Source organism: Plecotus auritus (assembly GCF_963455305.1).
Source record: "Plecotus auritus genome assembly, chromosome: 11".
NCBI classification, from domain to species: Eukaryota; Metazoa; Chordata; class Mammalia; order Chiroptera; family Vespertilionidae; genus Plecotus; species Plecotus auritus.
In genome coordinates, this window is record NC_137777.1 from 46,775,427 (window position 1) to 46,802,483 (window position 27,057).

Sequence of the window (27,057 nt, forward strand, 5' to 3'; positions counted from 1 at the left end):
GATATGATTTTTTAAAAAGGGGAAAAGAAAACAGTCTGCTTGGAATTTTCCCCTCTGCATGGCGGGCACTGCCCCCACAATGGGCATAGTCATCCGTCAGGGCCAGTGTTGATGCAACGGGGTGCCCTGGGCTTGCTCTGATGAGCTGGGTAACCAACTTCTCCGGAGTGTATACGGAGCAGACATTCCACATCCATTGTTCATTGTCAGGGGGCCAGGCAGCTGGCTTTGGGGCCTCGGACCTGTTTGCCAATCAGATTTCCTTTTTGAAACTTGAGGCCACGAAGCAGAACGTCCACATGGAGCAGGTCTGCAGGAATGTGAGTCAGACACAAAATGGGGGTGCAGGGGGCTCCAGGATGGGGACAGACATGTTTGTAAGGGTTTTGGCAAATACACACATATTTCACTTGCTTCCAACTACGAGTCATAATAGGTTGGGGTTTTTTTTTTTAATAGGATTTGTACTGATCCTCAGGAGACACATAAAAAAGACAAGACGTTAGATGCTAATAAAAATGATTACAGAAGTCTGGGCTCTCAGCCCACATGAAGCCAAGTTTAAATGTGGGTCTGCCTCGTAGCAGCCCTGTGAACTTGGACCATTAACCTTTAGCCTCCCTTTCCTTATCTGTGAAGTGGGGCAGTGTCTGCCTTGTAAGGTTGGAGACTCACATGACATAATGTTTCCAATGCCTGTGCGAGAGAGGGCCACACAGAGGCCAGCCTTCCTCTGCTTCCTTGGGCCGTCCCTTGGTTTTTGTCTTGTAATGATTTTAGATTTCAGCTCCGCAAATTTTGATTCACCAGGTGGCCATTGAGCACCTAAGAGTCAAGCTTAAGAACACGGCTTTCTAGCCATAATCCAGTGACTGCTTATTACTTGGGGACCTTGGGCAGGTTTGGGAACCCCTCTGTGCTGTGGTTCCCTTATGATAACATGGGGATGATAAAAGTGCCTGCCTCGCAGGAGTTTTGTGAGAATTTAAATGAAGTCATTCGTGCCAAGCATCTAAAATGAAGCCTAGCCTCAGCTGGTTTGGCTCAGTGGGTAGAGCGCCGGCCTGTGGACTGAAGGGTCCCAGGTTCAATTCCACGTTGCGGGCTCAATCCCCAGTAGGGGGTGTGCAGGAGGCAACCAATCAATGATTCTCTCTCATTGTTGATGTTTCTATCTCTCTCCCTCTCCCTCAATAAAAATACATTAAATTAAAAAAAAAAGCCTAGCAGAGAGTGCGTGCTTAATGAATGTAAGCAATATTTGTTGGAGGCAGATCGCCAATGAACTTTCCAGAATATGTTAATCCCTTTCCTGCTCGAGAGGTTTTCATCTTGTCAGTGGCACTCTGACGATCAGGTTTTCACTGATCCCCTGCAATTTGGATCTAGAGTTCCAGGCAAATATTTCACATGGGGCAGTTAAGGCTGTGAAGTCCTGGGGACTCAGGATGACAACCCAAGTCCACGCTTGTTAATCAGTCTCATTGGACAAGGGTGGCCGTTCACACCTGGTTGAGTGTGTGACACAACCTGGGACCTGGTGAAGTGCTGCCTGTGCCAGTGTGTCAGGTGCAACGTGGAACCAGATGCTCTTCACCCACAGAAGGTCCTGCCTGGTCATGAATATGCTGGGGATGGCCGATCTTGGTGTTTCTTCCTTCTAGCATGCCTCCATGTCACTTCTCTGTGTCTCTATGATCCTGCTTCTAAAACAAGGAAATGAATGCTCCCCTTCTCTGGAGGAAGGAGGTATAGAAATAAACGGAGGTGCTATAATCCTCAGAAGCAGTGTCCCCTGGACGGAAAGAATAGTGAACACACCGTTTCTGGGAAAGGACTCAGGGATGTGCCAGCATCCGCACATCCACTGCCCCAGAGGATGCGCTGCTCTTGTATCATCAGGTTCTGATACCCACAGTGGGAAGGGCAGAGTGGAGAAACAGATACGTGGCCAAGGGCTTCTGTCCCAGTGCAAGTTAAGGAAGTCTACCCTCTTCTGACGGAAAGGGGACATTTAAAGAAAGTCTTCCTCCAGCTTGCAGCAAACCCTGGGGATGGAGTGTGTGGAAAAGTTGTGATAGATATGGTTTGCAAAGTGCTTGCTTTGTGTATTATATGGGAACCAGGATTTTCCAGGACCCAGCCTTAAGTGCACTCACACCTACTGTCAGCCGGTTGACTTGATCTTCTATTTGGATAGCATCCCAAGTGGAAAATAAGACTGCACTGCCTCCTGAGAGACATCTGAATTAATTAAAAAGCAATAGGCGGCAGGCAAATCAGACTGTCCTCAGAACAGTTCCTCCCACTCTCTCCCTGCTTCCTCTCTCCTTTCTTTCTCTGCTTCCTTCTTCCCTTTATCCTTCCTTCTCCCTTTTTTTCTCTCCCTCTCCTGCCCTCAACAGACAAGTGTTAAAGATCTATTGTGTGGTGCTCACTACCCCAGGCCAGGGGACTTAATGATCTATGAAACCCAGTCCTTGTCCCCAGGGAAATAAAGATGGAAGTAGATCAGTGACAACTGCATTATGGGTTGGTAAACAGCTGGGTGCAAATAGCTGAGAAGAGAAAAAGGGATTTTTATGGAGAAGTTGACATTTGTGCTGGTTTTTGAAAGATGCAAAGAAGTTAGGCAAGAGGGGTGGTGAGGAAGGGGAGGTCTGGGGTGAGGGAAGGACATTCCAGGGAGAGCTACAGCGTGATGCTTTCAGGGTCTCTGCACATATGTGCTTACTATGACCTGTCACTGTGCCACTGCAGAGCAAACATGGTTAGGTCTACTGGTGTGGACTTGGGAGTCAGACCTACTGTGTTCAGTTACGCTCTGCCCCTCGCTGGTTGTATGATGGTGGGCAAGTTGACACATCTCTCTGAGCCTTTGTTGTCTGTCTTTAAAGTGGAGAAGCACCCACTGACTCAAGGGTGGTGTGAGGTTTGGATGCAGTCGTGTTTGGGATGCGGTGGCGCATGCCAGATCACAGTGAGCACGAGGTTGGTGGCACGTAGGAGGTGGGATGCTTGGTGACAGAGCATGTCAGGCTCATTTGTAAATTCTGAAATATTATCAAAATGTAATGGGAGTGGCATTTTGATTGTTTGCGCTTCCCAGTGCAGTGGCCCTGGCTGGCTGCAGTCTGCTCAGTAAATATTTGAGAGTGTTGCTTGGTGTCCGGGCTCTGAGACAGCAGGGCTCTGAGGAAGTGCTGGGGACAGAGGGCAGAGGGCTCATTATACATGCCTCCAAAGAGGGCTGCTGTTCTAGTGGATGTGAAATTGGGAGGAGGCTGAGGAGATTAAAAATGAGAGCCACGATTCAAACCAGGTAGTGGACTGGGCTTATGAGCAGGAGCAATATGGGGGCAGGTGAGGGTTGTGCTGGGGAGAGCCTTGAACTTCCCTGAATTCTCCTCAGTGTAAGCAGTGACCATTCCCACTGCTAGTAAATGGCACCTTGAGCCAATGTTGGCACTTTGGGCTTAACTTGGTTTGTGTAGATTTTAAGGTCATTATAGAGTTGGGGAAACTGAGGTCCAGTTTGGCAAAGAGACTTCCTTGTGGTCATATAGGTACCCCTTTCCCAAGATGTCTACCCTTGAACCTGGCATGATGCTACTTCTCTCCTTATACTTTCTAAGTCTCTATTTTCCCATTTGAAAGGTGGTAATAATAGTACCTTCTTGTGGGTCTTTGTAAAGATTTATATCAAAAGTGCTTGGCAGGTGGTGAGTGCTCAATGTTATTCTCATCACTTCCTCCCACTTTGACCTGATTCCCATGGAGTGTTGAATGAGCTCTTGACATGGTGCTTTGTGAGGCACCTTTAAAACTGATTACATAATTTTGTCCAAAATCAGAACCCATTTTGTACTTATCAAGAAGTAGTAGCTGGAGCTTAGAGTTAAGAGAAATTTATGGGAGAAACACATAAAATTGAGAATGACAGCAGACTATAAAACACTTACTATGTGCCAGGCACTGGTCCGGAACAGTCTACAGATAACTCATTTATCCTAAGAGGTAGGTATTATTACCTCCTATTTTGCAGATGAGAAAATCAAGACATAAAGGGGTGAATAACTTGCCCGAAGTCATGCAGCTAGTAAGTGATGGAATTCAGATCTATATAATCTAGATCCAGAAACTCCACTATTAACTTATTCACCATTTTTTTTGACCTTGTAAAAAAAAAGATTTTTTTTTTTAAATTTAATGGTAGAAAAGCTCAGTTCAACTCTTAGAACACTGGTCTTTTTACAGAAACACCAGTTGAGACCTGCTACTTCTCTGATGACCAGGGAAGCCAAGGACCCCTTGCATAGATTGTGGGATTATAAATGTTCATGACCATGAAACACTGGGAAGTGAAATAAAAAACAAAGGCCTCTCCTATGGGCAAAGAGTGTGTGCAGAGAGGCCTTATTGTCCAGTTCTGCTCCCAATATTTCTTCTGAGACCAACGGAATCACATTTTCTGCTTCTTATCTTTAAACTGAGACCAATTCCTGCCCTACCCAGCAGAATATCAGGAAGATGAAATAAGGCAATGTGACTCATTGTGTCGTTATTCACAATAAATAAAAAAGATGTGACATATCTATACTAATAAAAGGGCAATATGCTAATTAGACCGGGTCGACTGGACATCTTCCGGACGTCTGACTTCCTTCCAGACAGTTAGGGGGCGACCAGGCTGACAGGGGGGCAGTTAGGAGGTGACCAGGCCGGCAGGGGGGGCAGTTAGGGGGCGATCAGGCTGGCAAGCAGAGGCAGTTAGGGGTGATCAGGCAAGCAGGCGAGTGGTTAGGAGCCAGCAGTCCCAGACTGCGAGAGAGATGTCCTACTGCCTGTTTAGGCCTGATCCCTATGGGGGTCAGGCCTAAACCAGCAGTTGGACATCCCCTGAGGGGTCCTGGATTGGAGAGGGTGCAGGCTGGGCTGAGGGACCCCTACCCTCTATGCACAAATTTTGTGCACCGGGCCTCTAGTAATATATATATATAATCCTGGATCCAGATTGTGTTTGAATTCTATCACCTACTAGCTGTGTAAAGGTGATACTGGCATCTGAAGTTTGAGAAACAGTGAATGTACCCAATCCCCGTATTTTATAGATAACCTGAGACCTGCTTGTTAAGTCTTCCCAGGGTCACCTACGTGCTTATGGAAAAACCCTAAACTCTTCTCTCTCATGATAATTTTTTTAAGCCTCTAACTGATCACTTATTTGTACTTGAAACCAGTTAGTATGAATGCAAAGTGTTGTGCTATTAAAGTTCATGAATTCAGAGCCAGAAAATACCCTTGTGACATTTACACAGATACGTTTAGTAGACATGGATGGGCAATTTGAAACAGAACAGAGGGGCCACTCACATTTTTAAGCATGAATCTTGGATGATTAGTGGGATATTGCTTTATTAAGTTGACTATTGCTTGGGTACAGTTTCTTTGGAACAGTAAATTTGATAAAGTCTTGCTTTTGGGGGGGTTTTAAGTTAAAATCTACTCAAATGCTTGTCAGAGAAAAAGTAAAGCCATTAAATAGAAAAACTGTATATTGCAGTATACTCTGTTGGCTATATTTAGGCACAGTTTAAATCTTAGAAGAATATTTGGCATTATACCATGTAGTTATTCCTCCATTTTAATTAAGATTCTCCAAGGTCACACTGATTAATGGCAAAGCCAATTCCTCCATTCTTAGATCCTCTTCCCACTTGTACTCCCCTTTAGAAATCTATTAATCAGGAGGTAGACCAGATAGCTAGGTAAGTATGTTAGGAAACCTGGGCTCTGCTCAACCTTAGCAGGGTGCTGAGAATGTTTGGAACTGTTTATTGCTATTGATCCATCTCTTCAAAGACACAATCTCAGAATGCCATGTATAAATTAAGTATTGGCCATCTAAATGAGTAGGAATATTTGCATCATTGGCAGATAAGGCTGGAAAAACAAAGCAAAACAAAACCTTGGCTTGGATCACATCTCAATATGACTTACTTACATATGTTGACAATGACTATGAAAATTGAGTGAAACTTTCTAGATTAAAAAATGATCTTTCTCCTAAGTTTGAGGTTACTTATATGTTGTCATATTAAGAACATCTTTTGATGAAGATTGATATAGTTAGGTCATTTCCAGAAAAATAAGCTTTCTTAGCCTATGCCCTGGGTTATACATGTCAGTGTGATATTTACCAGGCAATGTGATATTTACCAGTCAAAGGTGACTATGGGGTTGAGACCTGACCTTAAGAAGATCTTTAGGCACTGTTATTCCTGAAAGTACTGACAATATACTTAGAAGTGCATATGGTGAGATGGGCCTACAGTGCAGTGAGCTTTGGTATAGGGAGATTGAATGGGGGCTCTGCCCAAACAGAGAGGTGAGTTTCACTCAGTATCTTTCTAGGTGAGCCTTGCTCATCTAGGCAGGAAAACCAGCAGCTCAGCAGCCTCATTGCTGGGAATTTCTGCAGAAAAGCCTTCTCACCCTGGCCATCAGCAGTTCCTAATGGGCTAACAGCTGTCTGGGGGGAAACCGCTGCCTCTCAGTTTGTTGTCACCAACAGAGGTACAAGGGTCAATGTTCAAGATGAGTCGGCTTTTACCTGGTGATAAAAGAGGCAATCAGTATGGGGGAATGCCTGGGCCAGAGGGGCAAAAATTCATGGTTGCTGGTGGAAATTCAGCCAGATAAAGATATTATGGGGTCATCTTTTACCCAATAGCCTTGCTTTCCCATCTGTGTCTAATGAAGTGATTCTTAACCAACTAGAAGCAATTTTGCCTCCCTGGGGACACTTGGCAATGTCTAGAGGCATTTTTAGTTGTCACCAATAGGGGAGGTGCTACTGGCATCCAGTCATAGAGGCCAGGAATTCTGCCAAAAATCCTACAAGGCACAGGATAGCCTCTCACAACAAAGAATCCTCTGGCCCCAAATGTCAATCGTGCCAAGATCTAAGGTGCTAAGGGTCAACACGTTAGTTTAAAGGGTGTTGAGAAGGGTGAGCTTCTCCTGGTAAATGGCACATAGGTACCAACTAAAGCAAGATCCCAGTCACAAGGAGCAAACTGTGGTGGTTACCTAAGAGGGAAGATTAGAAGTGGACCATGGTGTCATTAATTTTTTTTCAGCAGCCCAGATGACAAATTTGAAAGATGAATGCAGGGATGAGGTAACTAGAAGGAAGAATTGGAGTTAAAGTCAGTCCAAAGGGAGAAGCCTGTCATCACCCCCCTGCTTCTTTGTCTGCATCACAGTTGTTGGAGGCGTCACAGCCTCCACCAGCAGCCTCAGCTGACTCATTCTTAGGGGCCCTTTAGTATTATGTTGGGCCAGAGAACTCAGAGTTCCTTCTAGAGGCAGAATAACATGCATTGTCTGGAAACAAGATTTTGTGTCCTGGTGAAAATGACTGTCTGCTCTGAGGTTGTCCACAGATTGTTGGGGAGTTAGAGACCCCTGAAGAGTGTTAAACCTCTAGCTATCCAGTTACTGCTGTATTGTATCAGCAAAAGTGAACCTAGAGGATAGTGTGGTCGTGGGGAGATGATGGCTATTTCTCAACCGTGAAAGAAACCATGCCTTCAAGAGTTATGAAAAATGAAGCACTTTTCTCACTAGAAAAGAATTATCTATTTCCTTCTTCTATTGCCAAAGGCTGTTTTTTTTGCCAATTTAGTGAAGGTATGAACTCAGGATTCATTGCCTGCGGGAAAAAAAGAAGCTAGTGTGCTCTGGAATCCTCAAGAGTCAATGATAAGTGGGTCAGACGGAATTGAAAAGAGAAAATATTGGGGGCTGAGCTGGGCCAGCGCAGCACTGAATGGTGCTGTGTAGTAGAGCATAATCAATGATACGAACAAGTTCTGATTTGCTGAAAAGGAAACGAGGTGAAATAGCTAAATTTGCTTTGAGCAAATTTCTGTCTCAATCAGAATCAAAACAATGGATCTTATTATTTCCCTGGGAAGGGAGTTTAAATGTGCATTGGATCCAAACCTATTAATTATTTCTGTAAATTTGTTTAAACATTTTTACCTTTCCTTTCGTTCCAATCAAAGAAGGTGTGCTGTAGTGGATGCCATAATTTGACGTCCAAGGGCCTCTTTGTTTCCTCTTACACTCATGGTGGTGTTCTGAGGACTAACTTTCTGGAATAAAAGTCTTCCTGATAAGAGAGGTATGGCTGCCTGGTCTAGGCTGGTTTCTGCTTGGGGTTCACTACGTTTCTTTGGCTTTGGAGGTCACATTTTAACACACACTCTCAGTTAAAACCACACTCCCTTTTATCCCAAATTCCCAGTCACATTTTTACCTGCCTCCAGAGCCTCCCTCCTTTTCTTGGGAATGCGGACCTATTCCCCTTGTGTCACGTGGCTCCCAGGTGTTCCTATCCACCTTCATCTGAGCCTGCCTGGTGTTTACCTGCTGCAAGTCCCAAACTGCTCTCCCTTTTAGACAATATTTATGTTGGCTAAATATTGGCACAAGGAAGTCATAAACGTGGCATGTTCACAAACACCATGGCAGGTAGCTGAGCAGATGATCTCACATTCATAGGCTCATAGTTTTCATTTATGGACACTCACAATGACACCTGCCTTTGCGGGCAGTGTGCTGATCTGTCCTTGTACGGGTGTTGATGTGCTCCAGGTCAGTGTTTCTCAAACTCTGCTGCCCATTAACATCGCCTGGGGAGCAGTTACCAATCCCAATGCCCAGGTCCCAATGAATTCAGACTCTCTGGGGGTGGGACTCAGACATTTGTGTTTTCTGGAACTCCCCATTGTCCCGTTGGAGAACTTGTTCTCCAGTTCAGTGAAATCACTTGAGGATCTTGTTAAAAATGCAGATTTTGACTCAGTAGGTCTGGGTGGGCCTGAGAGTCTACATTTCTAATAAGCACCCTGGCGAAAATGTGGATGCTGCCACCCATCCAGTGACCACACTTTGAGTAGCAAGACAAGACTGTAATCCTGTCAGTGGGTCTTCATCAGCCTTGAAAGTTATTTTCCAGAAATCATTAGTCTTCTGAAGTTTGTGTTTTTTTCCATATATATCAACGGTCCCCCTATATCTCACTCCTTCTCTATTACTCCACCAATTCCCTACAGCCACACTCTATGGCAAAGTCATCTCACTTGATCTCAGTACTCTCTTTCCCCCTAGATTTCGATTCTCTTGAAAACAATGCACATGATAGATTGGAGTGTTATTTGGCTAAACCGAAGCATATTTTTCTGTGGATCTTATTTTTCTGTCTATGCACAAAGTCATTGAGCACAAGGATACGCCCTCTAGGCTCAGCAGACTCTTTGAACATTGTGTGATTTAGCAAATGATAATAACCCAGTATCTTATTACTGCTCCAAATAGGCGAATCACAAACACTAGGTCTTTAGTTAAAAAAAAAAACAAAAAACAAAAAACAAAAAAAAAACATTACTGATGACAAAAGGATGGGGGTAAAGCAAAAAAAGTAGTTTTCAGTTTTCAGAATTGGCTAGTATGCCATATTATAGTACCTTGGAAAATGTAATTTCCTGGCCAAGGCTGTTGGCTTTAGAGCAATGTTTGCCAAACAGTTATCTGTAGAACCCTGGTCTGTGGGCATATTCTTGGGGATTCAAACCTCTCCCGGTAGACTTCTTAAATAGCATAGTGAAAGCCAATAACTTAAAAACTAATATAAAGCATACTACATCATCAGGATGGCCAATCATGACCAAGACTCATGATTTCAATGCCTGCATTTGTGTGTCTGCTTATGACTGTATATTTGCCAAATAGCCATACTTTAATTGTGCAGGATAATGATAAAAGAACAAAAAACAGAGGGAGGTTTAATATATGCATTTCAGCCAAGAAAAGGCCCAATTGTATTCCAGAGAGTCTCATAAACAAAAGCTTATCAGTAGTTTGGATAGAGAAACGTGATAGGAGAACTAAGAAGTCACACAGCACATCATAGCAATCAGGACTGTTTTCACAAGACCATTTAATCTCAGCAAAATAGCATCATCTATTACACAAAAGCAAGAACATACATTTGCACACCATCAGCTTATGTTTTACTAGTATTTAATTTTTAAAAATTTCTTTTGGTTATATAGTTGCTTCAGAACTACAAGCATTGTCTTAAATTTATATTCAAGTTACTTTCTTTTTTAAAATAAATGTTTTTATTGAGTTCAAAGAGAAGAAGGAAGAGGGAGAGAGATATAGAAACATCAATGATGAGAATCATTGATCAGCTGCCTCCTGCATGCTCCCTACTGAGGACCGAGCCCACAACCCAGGCCTGTGCCCTGACCAGGAATCGAACCGTGACCTCCTGGTTCATAGGTCCATGCTCAACCACCGAGCCACACCAGCTGGGCTCAAGTAACTTTCTAATGCAAGTCATTTAAGGCATTACTGGGACAATGTTTTGTACTTTCAAAAAGTCTTTCATCTACTCATTTAGAAACAGTCTTCAAACAGATTCATTCATTGGGCACACCTTAAATTCTGTTAGTATTTTCAGAAATGTCCTAGTGGCCATTTTGTAGCCGTACGCTCTGCATTTTAAGGCACTGTTAAGGGGACACTGTTGGAAATGTAAGCTCAGTGCCTAGATTACATTTTTAAATTTAGCTGAAAATATCATAACAGACATTTTCTGGGGGAAATGTTTCCCTGCTTGGAAGTAATGCCTGGTGATGACATTCCAGACTGCAGGGTGGCAGAGGGGCCGATACGACAAGTGGTGGCGAGTAACGCTGGGCCCATAAGAAAGCCCAGTCACACCTATGATTTGGAGGGGAAAAGTGCTTACAGGCTGGTGGGCCTCTGGCTGTCCACTCCCTGACGGGCGGCTGAGAGGCTGCACGGCTGCCGAGGGTGGGGTGTCCCCTTTGGGCGACTGCTGTCTGCCCTCTGAGAGGCAGTAAGACTGGCTCTGAGGATTCAAAAGAGAAATACGTAAAGATGCTAGACCACTCACAAAAGCCAGCTGCCCCGTGGGGTTGACTTTCAAGGGATGAAATGCCTTACTAAACTGCCAGTGGAGAGGAACAGGCTTCAGTTTCTTTGAAAGATAGACTGACTGGAAGGCTCATAATCTTGGCTAGTATGTAACGTTATTTATAAATGATTTAAAACATAATGCCTCTCCGAAGAAGAAACGTGTAGGTTTGCAACCATATGAGTGCATGTTTAATTTATAGCAAAGGGAAAAAAAAACCCATATAAACCAAGTTAGAGTTTACAGAAAATTTTGGAGTTTTATTCTCTTTGCTCCAGTGCTCACACAATAAATCATTTTTGCTGTGGGGAGCCATAGTACCTGCAACAAAACCTTATGAGAAGTCTTATTGTAACAGCTTTAGCTATTTATTTTCCAAGATTTTACTATGACCTGCCTTGTGCGTAGCTGGTTCCAAATGGTAGTATTTTAGTCAGCTGTTAGTTATCAGTGATTTAGACACTTTTTTCACATGAGCCTAGGTATTTCAGAAGAAAAGTAAAATATTGAGTCCATTTCCTGGATATTTGCAAAATATCTGGATATTTGATGATGTTTAGAAATAATACTGGAATGTTATCAGCTTTTAATTTAAGTTATATGGCCTTGTAGGAGTATCTTTACCTTGGTCTACTGATCTTTGCAAGAACCCTGTCTTCCCTGCAAAACTCTGATGATCAGTCTATGAACTTTTGTGCATCTTTGCTACTAACAGCGCTCGTCATTCATTCCACAAATATGTATTAACCATTTTGCTCTCTGCAAGGCACCTCGTTTTAAACACTTCTCTAAAAGAACCTTCATCATCGTCTTAATCTCCCTCCTAAGAGATTTTTGACTAATGGGGGGAAAAATACATTCCAACTGCACTTTAAAAGTATGGTATGCTGTTGTGAAAAGCAGTAATAAGGAGCCATCACAATCATAAAGTATAAACGTATTAATTATGACTTCATAGTTTAAATTTCTACACATTATATAACCCAAAGGAAAACTACCCGATTCCCAAATGCAATAAATACTTACATGACGATTGCCCATTTTCGTTTTTCTGAGGTAGTTGTTCTGTATTTTATTAAGAGATCAGCTCTCCTAAAGGCCAAGTTGATAATGGTTTTTCCAGGACATACTATCTCTTGAGTTTAATAAGTAACCTTTGGCACTGAATTTGAATACATTGTTGGGGATGAGTAGGGAGTGGCCATATTTACATATGAGCTTAACCTGTCCAAGCTGCCTTGGCAGGCCCTTTTTATAATAAAATATTTATTAGTAAATCAAGTGTAGGGTTTTTAAGTTTAATAATCTAATCACAACTAAAGGGCTAAACCAGTCTCACTTCTGGGTTATTGAAAGTGTGTGTGTGTATATGTGTGTGTGTGTGTGTGTGTGTTTAATCTTTCTATTTTACTAACATCACTTTTATTAGAACAGAAAATCTTTTTGAGGGCTACACTGAGTTATGCTAACAACAGTATAATTTAGCTAGTTTTTAAATTTAAAAAAGTAATATGTGCACTTAGTAAACTTTTTTCCTCATAATATGAAAAGTTATCATGAAAAATAACCCTTCTAACCTCCCAGCCCCTCCCCTAGTGGTTTCTTGTGAATACCTTCCAGGAATGTGTATCTGTCTGTCTATTATTTGTTGGTTATTCTGGACTGCTTTTTTCTCTCTCAACAAATGAGTTTGTACAATGCATTCTGTTCCATATCTTGTATGCTTCATTATATGAAACACATATATGTCATTGGCATATTTTCCCCCAGTGACCATATGGTAGCTTATTATGGGTACGAACCAAACCTTATTTCATCAGTCCACTATTCAAGGTCATTTCGGTTGTTTTGGTCTTCTGCATGAATCTTTGCATATGTGTCCATGTTTATCTGCAGAATAAAATCTTAGAATGCAATTGCTGGCCAAAGAGTATGTGCATTTAAAATTCCAGTAAGTGTTGCCAAATTGTCCTTCACAAAGACATAAAAATGCTCAAAGACCAGCTGACCCGATGGGACTGACTTTCAAAAGACGAAATGTATGCCCCCCTGATACTATGCCCCCCCCCCATAACAGTGCGCATTTCTCCACATATTGGCCAACACTAAACATTATTAAGGTTTTTCATTTCTGCCTATTTCAAAGATGAAAAATGGTTACCTCACTTTTTAATGTACATTCCTTTCCTTTGATATTCTTAAAGTTATATATCCCATTTTTTAAAAGCCATTTTGCATGAATTTTTCTGTCTGCTTATGTCTTTTGTTTTTATTTTGAGTTATTAGTGTTTTCATTATTTATATGCAACAACATGTGGTTTATAATAAGATTAGGGTTTTTGTCGAGTGTAACAATTATTTTGTTGTTTGTCTTTTGTCTCTGAGTATGTTTTGAGTGTGCTTGTGTGTGTGAAGAAAGTGTTAAGTGTTTATGTATTTATCTATATCAATCGTTCCTTCTTTGGCTTGCTTAGAAAAACATCTCTGCATTAAGATGATTAAAACTTCTTGTACATTTTCTTCACGTTCTTTTAATGACTTCATTTTTTAAGGCTTACATCTTCGATCCATTTGGAACTGATTTTGATATAGAGTGAGGAAGGAATAGAGTCAGCTTTTGTTTGGGTTATTCAACCGATCCTAGATAGTTAATAAATAATTCATCTTTTCTCTTCTGGCCTAAGATGCCATCTTTAGTTTATGCCAAAATTCCCATGTAATATCGTATTAAAATTCTGACAGGTTTATTAAATTCTGAGTGTATATATTCATTCTTTTGTTCCTTAACCTTTATCTATTGAAAGCCTTTGGATGTGCTGGTTGCTGGGGCTACAACAATGAATAAGATGAATGTGAATTTTCTCTTCCTAGCACATACAGGCAAGTGGAGGAGCTATACAAGAAACACACCATTGCAGATTGTGGTATGGGCTATGAAAACAATAAATAGGATGCTGTAATAAAGGCTAGCACGTGCATGTGGTGTGTGTGTGTGCAATTTACTTTAAATAGAACTTGTGTTCTTCCAGGAGCTAACATTTAAGCTGTGAACCAAAGCATGAAAAGGAGCAGGGCATTTGAAAGAGAAAGTGGTCCAGATCAAACCAAGTGTTTTCAGTTTGTGCTAAGGCTCAGCAATAAGAAAGAGCGTTGCAAATTAGAAGACATGAAAGATGGTCAAAGAGACTGGAGTCTGTTGTGTGCCAGGCAGGGCAGGAGGTGAGTGCTGGAAAGACACTGGTAAACAAGACAAAACTCCCCTCCAGGAATGGGGGTGGAGATAAGAAGACGGAAGTTACAACTAACGCATTGACCCTTCAGTATTTGTCTTGAGTGTCTAATTTGTGCTCCATTGATCACTGTCTCCTTTTCCCAGCCTCAGACTTCTCAGGGCCAAGTCCTCCCTTCCCCACCTCAGTGAATCAACCTTTGCATCACTAACCCTCCTAGAATCCTTGATCAGTGACGTCTCTCTCCCTCCCTTCCTGTCCCACCTCCAGGACCGTTGAAGCTCAAAGTCCAGGAGGAACAGGGCGATGGGATGTGCAGTGTTCAATGTGGAGATAAGTTCTGTTCCAGGATGCTGGGTTACTGAGCACAGGAAATGTGTAAAGAACAGACTGGTACAGTTCATGGCTCCAGGGAGGTGAAAGACACAAAGCTTAGAGGCCCAGGAAGAAGCTGACACACTTTTTTATTTTTATTTTTCTGGATCACCACCACTATAGCCACCTCGTAGTTATTCAGATTTGCCCAGAGTCAAGTTTGGAATGGGTTGAAAAGGAGGGGGTGCTCTATTCCTAAGAGCACCCCCTCCTTTTCTCCTCCGTAGCTGGATGGGTATGCAGTAAGGTGGCCGGGGAAATTCCAAGCAACAGCAGGGGAAGCAGAAGGCCTCAGGAATTCCTCGAGGATGTCAGGGCTGGAGTGGCAGTGGGAAGGTGGAGAGTGCCTGGGAGGGAAGGTGAAAGATGCAACAGGGGTAGAGAAGGCACAGAGAGTATTGAGAGGGGTTTGGAAGGCTTTTTGTATCATTTTAAGTATTTAGCGATTCTACATTAACAGCTGCTGTGTAAGATCCTTAATAGACGGGGCCCACTTAGGTACACCTCTTGGGTTTTGGGGGCTTTCACAGTGGGGATGGCAGCCCAGGCCCCCCTAACCTTGTGGTCTCCACAGCAGGTCACACACCCATCCTGCCAGAGTCCTTCCTGCTGTTCCGCCTACCAAAGTTTCTAACACTTCCTTACAATGTTACTCACACATCTGTTAGGAGTTAAATTGCACCTCCCCGCCCTTTGCCCCCTAAGACACATTGAGGTCATAACGCTCAGTACCCCTGAAGGTGACTCTATTTAGAAACGGGGTCTTTGCAGATATAATCAAGTTAAGAAGAGGTCCTTAGGGTGGGCCTGAACCCATTGTACCTGGTCTTTATTTATTTACTTTAAAAATTCCTCACCTCACCTGTGGATATTTTTTTCCATTGCTTTTTAGAAAGAATGGGAGGGAGGTGGTGGGGGGGAGGGAGGAAGAGAGAGAGAGAAAGAGAGAGAGAGAGAGAGAGAGAGAGAGAGAGAGAGACATTGATTGGCTGCCTCCTCCACACACCCCGACCAGGGCCGGGGACCAAACCTGAGAGAGAGAGAGAGAGAGAGAGAGAGAGAGAGAGACATTGATTGGCTGCCTCCTCCACACACCCCGACCAGGGCCGGGGACCAAACCTGCAACCCAGGTACGTGCCCTTGACCAGAGGTCTAACCCATGACCCTTCAGTGCTAGGGCTGATGCTTTAGACACTGAGAAGCACCAAGCAGCGCTAACTCGTGTCTTTATAAGAAGAGGTAATTGCACACACAGGAGAAGGCCATGTCATGATAGAGGCAGAGACTGGGGTGATTTAGCTACAAGTCAAGGAAGACCAAGGACTGATGGCCACCACCAGACGCCTGGAAAAGCCAGGGGGCGGGGCAGGGGGTGGTGGTGGGGATTCTCCTCTACAGGTTTCAGGGGGAGCATGGCCTTGCCACCACCTTGATCTTGGACTTCTGGCCCCAGAACTGTGAGACAATACATTTCTGTTGCCTTAAGCCACCCAATTTGTGACACTTGGTTACAGCAACCCGAAGACCCCCCAAAGAGAAGAGTTCAGTGGGCAGGAGGAGGAAGAGGAACTGGGTTTGGCTGAGAAGTCAGGGGTAGAGCCAGAGCGGGGAGCCATCCCCAGGGGTGTGAGAGTCTGGAGATGTGGGGAGGTAGAGCACATGGAGGAGAATCAAAGACAAGGGACGGGCTCAGAAAGCCTATTTTGGGTGGAAAGAAGAAAGAGGCCATCAAAGGGGCTGGATGGTTCATGAGAGAAAGTGATAACAACAAGATGAAACAAATGAAGAACATGTAGCACGGGAGGCAGGCTGCCTCGTCCAGGTCAGCCCTCACCTTTATTATTTAGTATCTTAAGGGCTTACACTAAACATGCCGAGTACTTAATTACTACCGTAGTATTCCTGAGAGTCCTTACAGCTCTAAAATCTCCTAAGCACAAGACGTCTTTTTCCACACTGTTCTTCTCTCACTAGAAATAGCTTTTACAATCCCCACTGATTTGTGGGAGTAAACTACGGGGAGGAATGTCAGATGAAATTCTTAATTTTATGGAAAAAAAATGAATGCATTTAGTTTGGCTGCATTTTTGTATTTCAGGTATTTATAGGACAGATAATAAAACCCCCAATGGATAAAATCCTTCTCACCACCAGGATATGAGAGTCCCTTTTATTCTGGGCTTTTTCCCAAAATTGAGCCTCACTCCAAATGTCCTTAGGCCTAAAGGGAACATCATTTTTTGTTTCCCTGTTTACATGTTCTCACCCCAAAATAGGACTTCCCACAGCCTTGTCACATGGAAATAACGGCAACTGCCTTTCAACAGGTATTTGTTGAGTGAGTGACTGAGAGCAATGAATTTTTTTAGAACGCTGTCTCCCATTGGCCAGATTTTGTTATGAAGAACTCCAAGGGATATACACATTTCTTGAGCACCAATTTAATTCATGCAAAAATTTCTTAAAATGAATGAATACTTTGGCTGGGAAAAGTGTGTGTGTGTGTACATAGGTTTTCCTCACTTTAAACCAATGCAGGTTAGGAAGAGTGGGCTGGTCACCTACACCCCCCAAGATGACCCTGTAATTCTTAAATTGTTTCCTATTAGCATTCTTTCAAAGGAGATTGATTCATCCGTGCATTCTAATCTACTGCTTACTTCACGAATGAAACAGATAATTTATTGAGTGTCTGTTACGCACCAGGTGCTCTGATAGACACTGGGGATCGGTGGTCACAGGACCAAGTCCTGTGGAGCTTACATTCTATTGGGGGAAAACATAAAGAAGTCGACAAAGGCACAAACAACATACTTACAGATTTTGAAAAGGGTGAGGCTGTGCAGAGGAGAAAAGAGAAAAGGAGAGGTCCCAGGTGTGCCTTAGGTGTGCTGGCGCTTACCTGCTGGACAGCGGGAGTGGAGGAGACAGCACGGGAGGCAGAGAAGGAGCCGTGACTCAGACCGAGGACAATGGGAAGAAAGCAGTATCTAGAAAGGCAAGACAGTGTTTCTAGAAGGTGAGTCGTTAACTATGCCGAATGCAATCTATGAAGTGAACAAAGTGTCTAAAATATATTTTATTTGTAAAAATGGACCTTACAGGTTTTTAAGAATATACAAGTCATGTGAATGAAGCAATCTTTTCTCAGATAGTTTTACTTTTTCAATACTAATTAATTATGAATTCTTTATTTAGTTTAATTTTTTTAAATATGTTTTTATTAACTCCATAGAGAGGAAGGGAGCGGGAGAGAGAGATAAAAACATCAGTGATGAGAGAGAATCATTGATCGGCTGCCTCCTGCACGTCCCCTAATGGGGATCAAGCCTGCAACCCCGGCATGTGCCTTGACAGAGATTCGAACCGGTGACCTTTTGGTTCCTGGGTCAATGCTCAACCGCTGAACTACACCCAGATGGGCTAATTTTTTAAATTTAGCAAATTTAATTTTGTTTTTATATAAAGATATTTTATTATAGTTGGAGTCAGCTTGATTGGGATGAGGTAGAGCAGGTGGCTGCTCACAATGTCACTCCAAGGGCGTATAGGTCTCTGTCGCCACCTCACTCACCAGGCGCTCTGCCCCATTTTTATAACTCTAAAATGTGGGGTTAGACAGTACCTTGTAAAGTCCCTCCCATCTCAAGATTCCTTGGACAATTTGCCTTACCCTTTTTTATTAAAATGTATTAACATCAATTAAAAAACTTTTTTTGTTCCAAAAATTTGCGTAAGGTTAGCATTGCCATTGTTAATGTACAAAAAAAACCACATTTTTATTTCTGCCTTTTCATTTCATGATTCTGGGCTAAGCCATAGTGAGATGCAAGATCCCCATCTGCAGACTCTGATTACATTTATGACATCTGAAAGCCTGTTCCACGTTAGAAATTTAATTTTACTTGACAAGGGCACACCATGGCTAAGATGCCTGAGATAAGGAGCGTTCTTGCCTTTTGAACTCCGTGTTTTGGCTCTGTATTGCTGGCTGACTTCAAGCCCTGAACTTGCTCTGAAGAAGGTACATGTTGCAAGTTCTTTGTTCCGAGGCCCTTTGCTCTCCCAAGGACCAGCATGTGTGGGCTACACTCAGGAGGCCGCTCAGCTTTATTTGACAATCCACACATGGCAAAGGTAGATTCCGGAAAGCTGTTCCATAAAATCTTTCCACGGCCTGCATCTCAGATCTCACAAATATCCCTGAACTATCTTTAAAGGCTGTAGAAAATTGTCATATAAATCCTATATAGTGATAACAGATGAATCATTGTTAGAACAAGAAGCTGATGAATCACCTGCTGACCAATATGCCATAGAAATTCCAAAAGGTAAAGTGATGAAGGTTACACATCGCTTTTTACCAGATAACTAAGGTTTCCTAACCTTTCCCGATAGTCAATACTACTTTTAGAGATAGAATTCTTAAAGTAACAGATGTGATCAAGCATTACTCAGAATTTAATTAGTACCTTAGATGCGTTGACAATTTCTTTTCCATAATTCATTTTGTTAATCCTCATTAATTCCAGTGAGGATTAAATGATTAGTGAGTGGATGTTGGGGTGCTGTGTACCCTAAAGATGTTTAGTAGATAACTGAGAAAACAAACACACAGATGAAAAGTAATTATGTGCTAAGTAGATGCACAAAATACACAGCGATAAAAATTGCAAATGGTACTTTTTCCACTGTAGCTAATATAAAAATCCCATGTAGATGGGAACTCATTTTCAATATAAAAATATTCATTTGTTGTTGATTCAATGTAGGAAAACCCTGTTGAGAGCAAGTGTTTAAAACAAATTAGTATAATAAAGACCATTAAAAAGTAACATTTTTAGTTGGTTGAAAAGATATACAAAAACCTTCTTGTAGTCCAGCTGGTGTGGCTCAGTGGTTGAGCATTGACTTATGAACCAGGAAGTCACAGTTCAATTCCTAGTCAGGGCACATGCCCGGGTTGCGGGTTTGATCCCTGGTGAGGGGTGTGCAGGAAGCACTGATAGATGATTCTCTCTCATCATGGATGTTTCTGTCTCTCCTTCTCCCTTCCTCTCTGAGATCAATGAAAATATATTAAAAACAAACAAAAAACCTTGTAGAAAAATCAACTGCATTACATAGGCAATAGTAAAATTGCAGGTGCCTAATGATAGATATTATAAACACTGCAGAGTTTTTAATCTGGTGGAATTTTGTCTAGAGCCACCACCCAAGGTACACTTGTCCTGCGGTACCTGAGAGGCCAGAGAGGGGTTGGAATGGAGAGGAAGGCCAGAGATCAGTGTGCTTGGGTTGGTAAGTGTGTAGTTATTTTATGTGTCAACTTGACTGGGCTTAGGGATGCCCAGAAGCTGGTAAAACATTATTTCTGGGTGTGTCAGTGAGGGTATTTCCAGAAGAGATTAGCATTTGATCTGGTAGGCATGAGTAAAGAGAAGGTTCGCCCTCATTCATGTGAGAGTCTGAATAGAACAAAGAGGTGAAGGAAGGGCCACCTCCTCTCTCTCTTCTTGAGCTGGATGGCCATTTTCTCCTGCTCTTGGACATTGGAGTTCTGGTTCTCAGGCTTTCTGACTCGGACTGAATTACACTACCAGCATTCTTGGGTCTCTGGCTTGCAGAGGGCAGACTGTGGGACATCTTGGCCTCCATAACTGTGTGGCCCAATTCATAGAATATAAATGTATGCATGTATTAGTTCTGTTTCTCTGGAGAACCCTGATGAACACATAAAGATTTGTTAAAGCTGTGATATTGAGTTGAAAGATGGGCTTGGTATCTATGTTTTCTAGAGAATTGGGGCTAGGAGATTATTTTTAAAAAATGTTTGGAATATTATCCCTGAGTGCCATGGAGTACCTAAGGTAGATGAGTGGGAGAGGAGTAAAAGGGAGAGGAAATCATGAAGGGCTTCTAGAAGGAGGCAACCCTTGAATAGGGTTTAAAGGGAAAAGTAGTTGGGCAAAGTACGGTTGATGAAGGAAGATGAAACATGAGCAAAAGTACAGATATGAAACTTATTCAGGGAATAAGGCTTCTACTTGGAAGGCAAGTGGAAAATGTGGAAGTCTTGAAGTCTTAGTAATATTTCAGTTACTGATTTTTATTGCCACTTAATAATATTAAGTAATGTTATCTACATATATAAAAGTCTAAGTGAACAACCACACGTCCATCCGACCGACCAGCCGGTACATGTGATGTGCACTGGCAATTTAAAAAGGAATCTTGACTCACACATGCACAATACATTTAAGCTCTCGCTGGCGCCAATCACACATGTGTGTTTCAATCTGTCATTATTTGTTGTGAATTTGGCTGACACTTCTAGTAATAGAGAAAGGGCGAATAACGATATAAAAATATTTCTTCTAATTAATTTTCTTTCACTGTGCACGAATCCATGCACTGGGCCACTAGTTTCTTAATAACATTGACATTAAGTAACAATATTACTTAATTATATTAATATGATTACTAATGATATTATTACTTAATATTATTAGTTACTTGAATATTAGTAAGAAGGTTGCTTTAACTTTTCTCTCAATCAAACCTTCCACTGTGGAGCAGGAGAGGATTTAGGAATACCCTGTTGTTTGCATACAGGTGGCCTGAGGACTGAGTGCATGTGCCTGTCAATGTTGCCCCACATGATGGGTTTTCATTTGGTGGTTTTAATTGGTTGCCCATCAATTTCACATAAAACTTAGAATTCCTGTTTCTCTTGAAAAATTAGAACTTATGACCCCACATGAAAACACATGGGCACACTTTAAATGGAAGTCTGACATTCCCACAGTCACCACTACCCCCTGACCTGGATCATATTACTCATGTTCATGATTTGCCAACTCCCTCTAGCATTTGAATTTGCAATTCTGGGAATTTACTTGATATTGGGCAATCTGGGGCCAGTGAGAAAATCTCTGCCCCCTAGTCTCCCAAGCATCGTCTTTGTGGCCATGCGAGCTCATCTTGTTGAGACTGAGATGGTTGGCACAGTGCCTGCTGCTTTTGGTCACCAGCTCCTGAGTCAGACTCAGGCACCAGCATGTCTGATTGGTGAAGCTGAGGTCACATGCTCATGTCTAACTGCAAAGGCAGCTGGGAAAGAGCAAACTTGACATATAGAGCTTCTTTGATTGGAGATGGACTCTGCCTCTCCAGCAGGATTAGTACAATGTTTAGATGTTGAGCAGCCAAATGAATGACAAAAGTCTATTAGAAAGGGGTTGGCTAATTGTGGCACATCTACCAATGCGACACATGAGATGATTTCAAACAACCTCGCATCATTTTACATATATTAGATAAATACAAATAAGACATCAAATCTGTGGACTCAGAAAGTTTCTTAAGAGTATGATAATTGTAAGAAAAATCTTGAGTAAATAGTAGTTTAGATGATACTTGGAAATAAAATTATTATTCACATAACTGAACTTATGGGAATTGATCTAGATAAATGCAAATCATTAAATTTCTCTTTGTGCCAAGTAATAATAATAACAACATGTTTACATTTATTTAATTCTATGGGCCAGACAGACCTTATTCTAAGCACTTCACATTTGTTTGTTTGTTTAAACATCTCATCAACTTTATGAGCTAGTGACTATTATTTCCTCAATTCTATAGATGGGGCGCCAAAGCACAAAGTGGTTAAACAACCAGAGGTCCCTCAGGAAATTGTCACATGAGGAATTGAATTCAGGTCACTGTTTTCCACTTGACAACTTCAGAATTAGGGTGGCTGTGGATTTCTGGGCAGTGATTGTACAGAAAGTCTTCAGAACTGATTTGGGATTTGGAGTCAGGAATTTGGAGATGAATGCTTTTGGAGAACTCATTTTTGTGTCAAATGGTTTGTAGTTTAGAGGAGAGATCTCAACCTTGGTACTATGGACATTTTGGGCCAGGTAATTCTCTTTTTGATGGTGTGGGGCTGTCTATGCATTTTAGGTAGCATAACTGGCCTATATTCACGAAATGCTGGTAATAACTTCTCCAGTTGTGACAACCCAGAATGTCTCCAGACATTGCCAATTGTTCCCTGGGGACAAAATTGCCCCCTGTTGAGAACTCCTTGTCTAGAGAATTCTGAAGTACCTCAGAATTCTCAGAGGAGCCCAGAAATAATTCCGGCCTGATGAAATGACATGACTAAGCAGCTCTGGTATGTTTTCCCGGCTATTCTTTCCCAGTATCATGTCATTATTTGCTAATAGCAGGTGTGTCTAGTTTCTCATTTCAGAAATAAACACACGGTACCAGCTTGTACCAGCTATTGGTTTTTAATGCGGTATGTGGTAAATCTTTAACTTTGTGGTTTATTATTATGAACAACCAGCTTCTCATTTTCTTTTCTAGAATCCAGTGGCTCTACTCTTGGCAAGAAACTACAAGTGACCTCAATCTCTTTAAATAATTAAGCCAGTCCACATTTTTTTCTTGACTTGGTATTTAATCATATAAAGAATTTTTTTTTGGGGGGGTGCTCTATGTAAAATAAACTAGGTCCATTTTTTCTATATAAATATGTTTTTTGGTTAGGATTTTAATTACAAAATCAATATTATGATCATGAAATATTAATATATCATAACATTTTAATGAGCTACAAAAGGACACATCACCTCTCAGGTGGGGCATTTTGGTTATTAAATCGGTGACATCAGACTTTAGCAAGAGCGTTAGCTAATCCTTTTTATTTTTGTGTACCTTGGCCTCCGTGGCATCTCTCTACCATTCATTCTTTGCCAGTCAAAACTCCTTCCCCATCAAATCCCTTCAGATCTATCCAAGCATTAAAGCCCAGCAAAACCCCACCTGCTCCATGCTTGCTTCCAGAATCCTTAATCAGAAGAGCCACTTTCTTCCACTGGACCCATACATCATCTTGTACCCATCATCGTTGTCAGTGTTTCATTGAATTAAGTATCCGGATTCTCAACCCAACTAGACAGTAAATTATTGCCTTATTCATCTCTGAATCCCCCGATACTTAGTCTAGTATCTTGCACATAGAAACCACTTAGCATATTTTTGCTGAAAGAATGTATCATTTTATTAAATTAATCCTTCTCTAGAATCAGAAATCAATATTTTACAGTAAGACAAAATCAGTGGCTCACTCTATTTCTGTTGTGGGGCTGCAGGAATCATATTGTGGTGGGATCTAGGTGGCTGATACAGAGGGAGAGATTTTCCTCTGGGATTTTCTTTAATGCAAAATGTTACCTGCTTTGTGCTTCTTTCACATTTGGGGGTTAATCACAATCTTTCGTGTTCATTTCATGGATGGAGTCCAAAGCAATCTTGCACCCTATACTCTTTGGAGCCCAGATCAGGGTTATCTGCCTAAAAGAATCCCTCAGGATCTTAAATCCTTCCAAGGGACTCACACTTCTCTTTAGATACAGGCCCTTTGGTAAGTCACAGTTTGAGTCCTCTTGGTTGTTCTTCTTTCTCAGTAGCCCCTGGAACCTGCCAGGCTTCCCCTCTTGACAGGCCCTGCTACCCAAGGTTTGCTACCCAAGGATGGTACTATGTGGATCCTGATGCTCTCTTAGAAGGAACATAGTGTGTGACTATCCCTCCACTTCAGTATTTCCCCTTATCTCCAATGTGCAGAAAATAAGTCTTAGCTTAGATTACAGCTGACCGTTGTTTGGGGTTGAAAATGTTCACACGTAACTATTTATATAGACAAAGAAAATTGTGGGACCTAATCCTCCTCACAGTCTCACCCTGCTGGGCTCTGTGTGTGTGTGTGTGTGTGTGTGTGTGTGTGTGTGTGTGTGTGTGTGTGTATGTGAAGGGGAGGGAGTGGGAGGAGTGGAGCCTTAAATCCACCAATTAAGATATTCTTCCTGTGTAAATACGGTCATCTCATCAGGTCAATCAATGGTTTCTATTTTGCAAATGTCCCACCTTAAAGATTCCAGTTTCCTCCCCTGTTTCTGCTTAAGATATGCCAATGGGAACAAAAATAATTCAGAAAACAAAGACTGGCTTTCAAATCTATGTTTTACTCAAACTAAAAATACCCTACTTTTTATTTCAAAAAGTGAACCTTTCTCTTCGCCTTTCTTTTTAATAATTGTTATCTTCTAAAAGGGAAATGGATGGTGCTGGCTTTCTTATTAATTTTTTCCTGTCTTCTGCTTTCCTGGGCCTACCTTTTACCAGGTGTACAATTCAGTTGGCTACACAATTCAGTTGGCTTTCTGTATTTTTTGAAAGAAAAAGAGAAAAAAGAAAAACAACAAAAATTACTATGCATTAAGGCTATACAAATTCTGAAAAGATATGGCTTCTAATGACATTTAACTTAATCTTCCCAAATTCTAAACGAAAGAGAGTTTCACATTTCTATAAGCAAGGGAACAATGCTTACACAGACCTGGGCCAAGAGAGAGCCCATTTACCCCTTCCCAGGATCAGCTGTAGTGTTGCCAAGGAAGTATCCTCTGTCTCACACAGATGTCATTGATAGAGGTCATGACACAGTCCTACTAGGCCTGACTTTAATTCCGGATCACATTTACGCTAGTAGACAAACTCATATTTCTTGTTAGACCATTAAGAGATTACGTGTTGCTAACAGTGTAAAGTTTGAATGACATCATGTAGAAGGAAATAAAAAGATTTCATTTCAGCCAAGTTCTAAGCCACTGTGACAATGCACCCAAATAAGCTAAAAAGATCTGAGATGGACCAATGCCATATGTGTAACACAAACTCAGATAATTTCCATATTAGTCCAATAGTGTGTAATTCTTCATCTCGTGGCTCTTCCAACCGTTATCAAGGGGTGGTGAAATTATTCCCTTGGTCTACATGAATGTTGAACAGATAGATGCCAGCTTAATTCTCATACAAAAAAAAAAGCTTAGATTGGGGGATTTATTTTGCATGTGCAAAAATGTATTATAGTTGGCTGCATAATTATCATTGTAGAGTTAGAATGAACATTAGAAGGTATCTTTGTTCAAACTCCTCATTTTACAAATTCATTTCAACAGATGCTTATTGAGTACCTAGGGCCAGAAGAAGCCTAGTAAGTGGTTGTCACCCCTTGTTGTGCCCTGAATCGCCTAGGTATATTTTAAAAATATGCATACTGTTCTGGATGGTTGATCAGTGGTTAGAGCATCAGTCCATGATTGAAGGGTTCAGGTACAGTTCCCCATCAAGGGCATGTACCTGGGTTGCAGGCCTGATCCTGGTCCAGGACAGGATGTGTGTGGGAGGCAGCTGATTGATGTGTCACTCTCATATCGATGTTTCTCTCTCTCTCTCTCCCCGCTCCGTCCCTTCCACTCTCTCTAAAAAACAAAAGTAAAAAATATGCATACCTGAATTCCACCTGAGGAATTCTGATAAAATTGCTCTGGTGTGAGGTCTGGATATTGGTAGTTTAAAAACTTCTCGAATGATTCTCATTTTCCTAGGACTACCCTCCCCTCCCCCCCCATTAAAAAAAAAAACACAAAACAAAACAAAACAAAAAAACAAAGAACACCTGACATTAATGTTTTTTATTGTATATCTTATCTACTTACTTAAATTAATAAAATAATGGAGAAAAAATAGAGGAACTCTCCAGCTGCCTCCTTGCTTCTGTAGGCTTCCATAACCTCACTTCTTTTACCTGTGTAGTCTAATCTCTTTTAAAATAAAAAATTGAATATCTCCTGTAGAATGCACAGATTCCATTCACTCAAAATGTGATTTTACTCCTCATCATGGATACTGTGAAAATATTTTCAAGTAAGGATAAATCATGCTTTGTAGCTGACTGATTTGTCCCACCTACCTGAGCTACCAAAGGGCACAAAAAAAAGTTCAGGCTCAATGATGACCCTGAGATTGTATAAAACTCAGCTGGACCCCTGCCCAGCAGTCCTAAATGCATCAGTTTCCAAGGAAGAATTGACCGTATTTGGTGCTATCAGACGTTAGAGACAAATTAAAGAAAGAATTTCAAGGATTTCAAGGCCTGAGAGAATGGTTTGGATAAAAGTCAATAGAAACGGGGAAAGGAGAGCTTGCTGTTTTAGGTAAAGAAATGTTGTGTGAGATCAGCCCCTCGTGGGCACCTTCGGTATTACAGTGGTTCAGCATTTGAGTGGAGGTGATGTGGCTTGACACTGGAGAGTTCATTTCTACCGCAGACCACAAATGTTCTAAACACAGACTGACTTCAGATGGCAGAACTTTCACTTTCTCTATATTATACATAAATATATAGTATTAATCTTTCACAGGCTCTATGGCAAGAGGATCTCTCTGCCTCTCTCTGAAACAGGCTTGTAATTCTTCGTTTCCCACCATTTGCAGAAAAGAGAAACCCCTGGAAACTCCTTTATGTAGGAAAAATGGTCCCACATGATCTTTCTCCTTCTCACCTCCTGATTCTTC

The 27,057-nt window shown here is 41.7% G+C and overlaps 1 protein-coding gene across 2 annotated transcripts in view; it reads right to left on the reverse strand.

Moving 5' to 3' along the window:
• ANXA13 (annexin A13) overlaps nt 1-27,057 on the reverse strand; it is a 57,889-nt gene that overhangs the window by 28,825 nt on the left and 2,007 nt on the right. Inside the window, exons 1-2 of one of the 2 annotated variants that reach the window (XM_080646655.1) lie at nt 12,044-12,161; nt 10,829-10,951 (exon numbers count right to left, since the gene is read on the reverse strand). The exons of the other annotated variant lie outside the window; for it this stretch is intronic. Of the exons in view, the coding sequence (XP_080502781.1) occupies nt 10,829-10,951; nt 12,044-12,058 (138 nt within the window). The 5' untranslated portion in view covers nt 12,059-12,161. Of the gene's footprint in view, nt 1-10,828; nt 10,952-12,043; nt 12,162-27,057 lie in introns of those variants that run through there. 2 annotated transcript variants of the gene reach the window in all.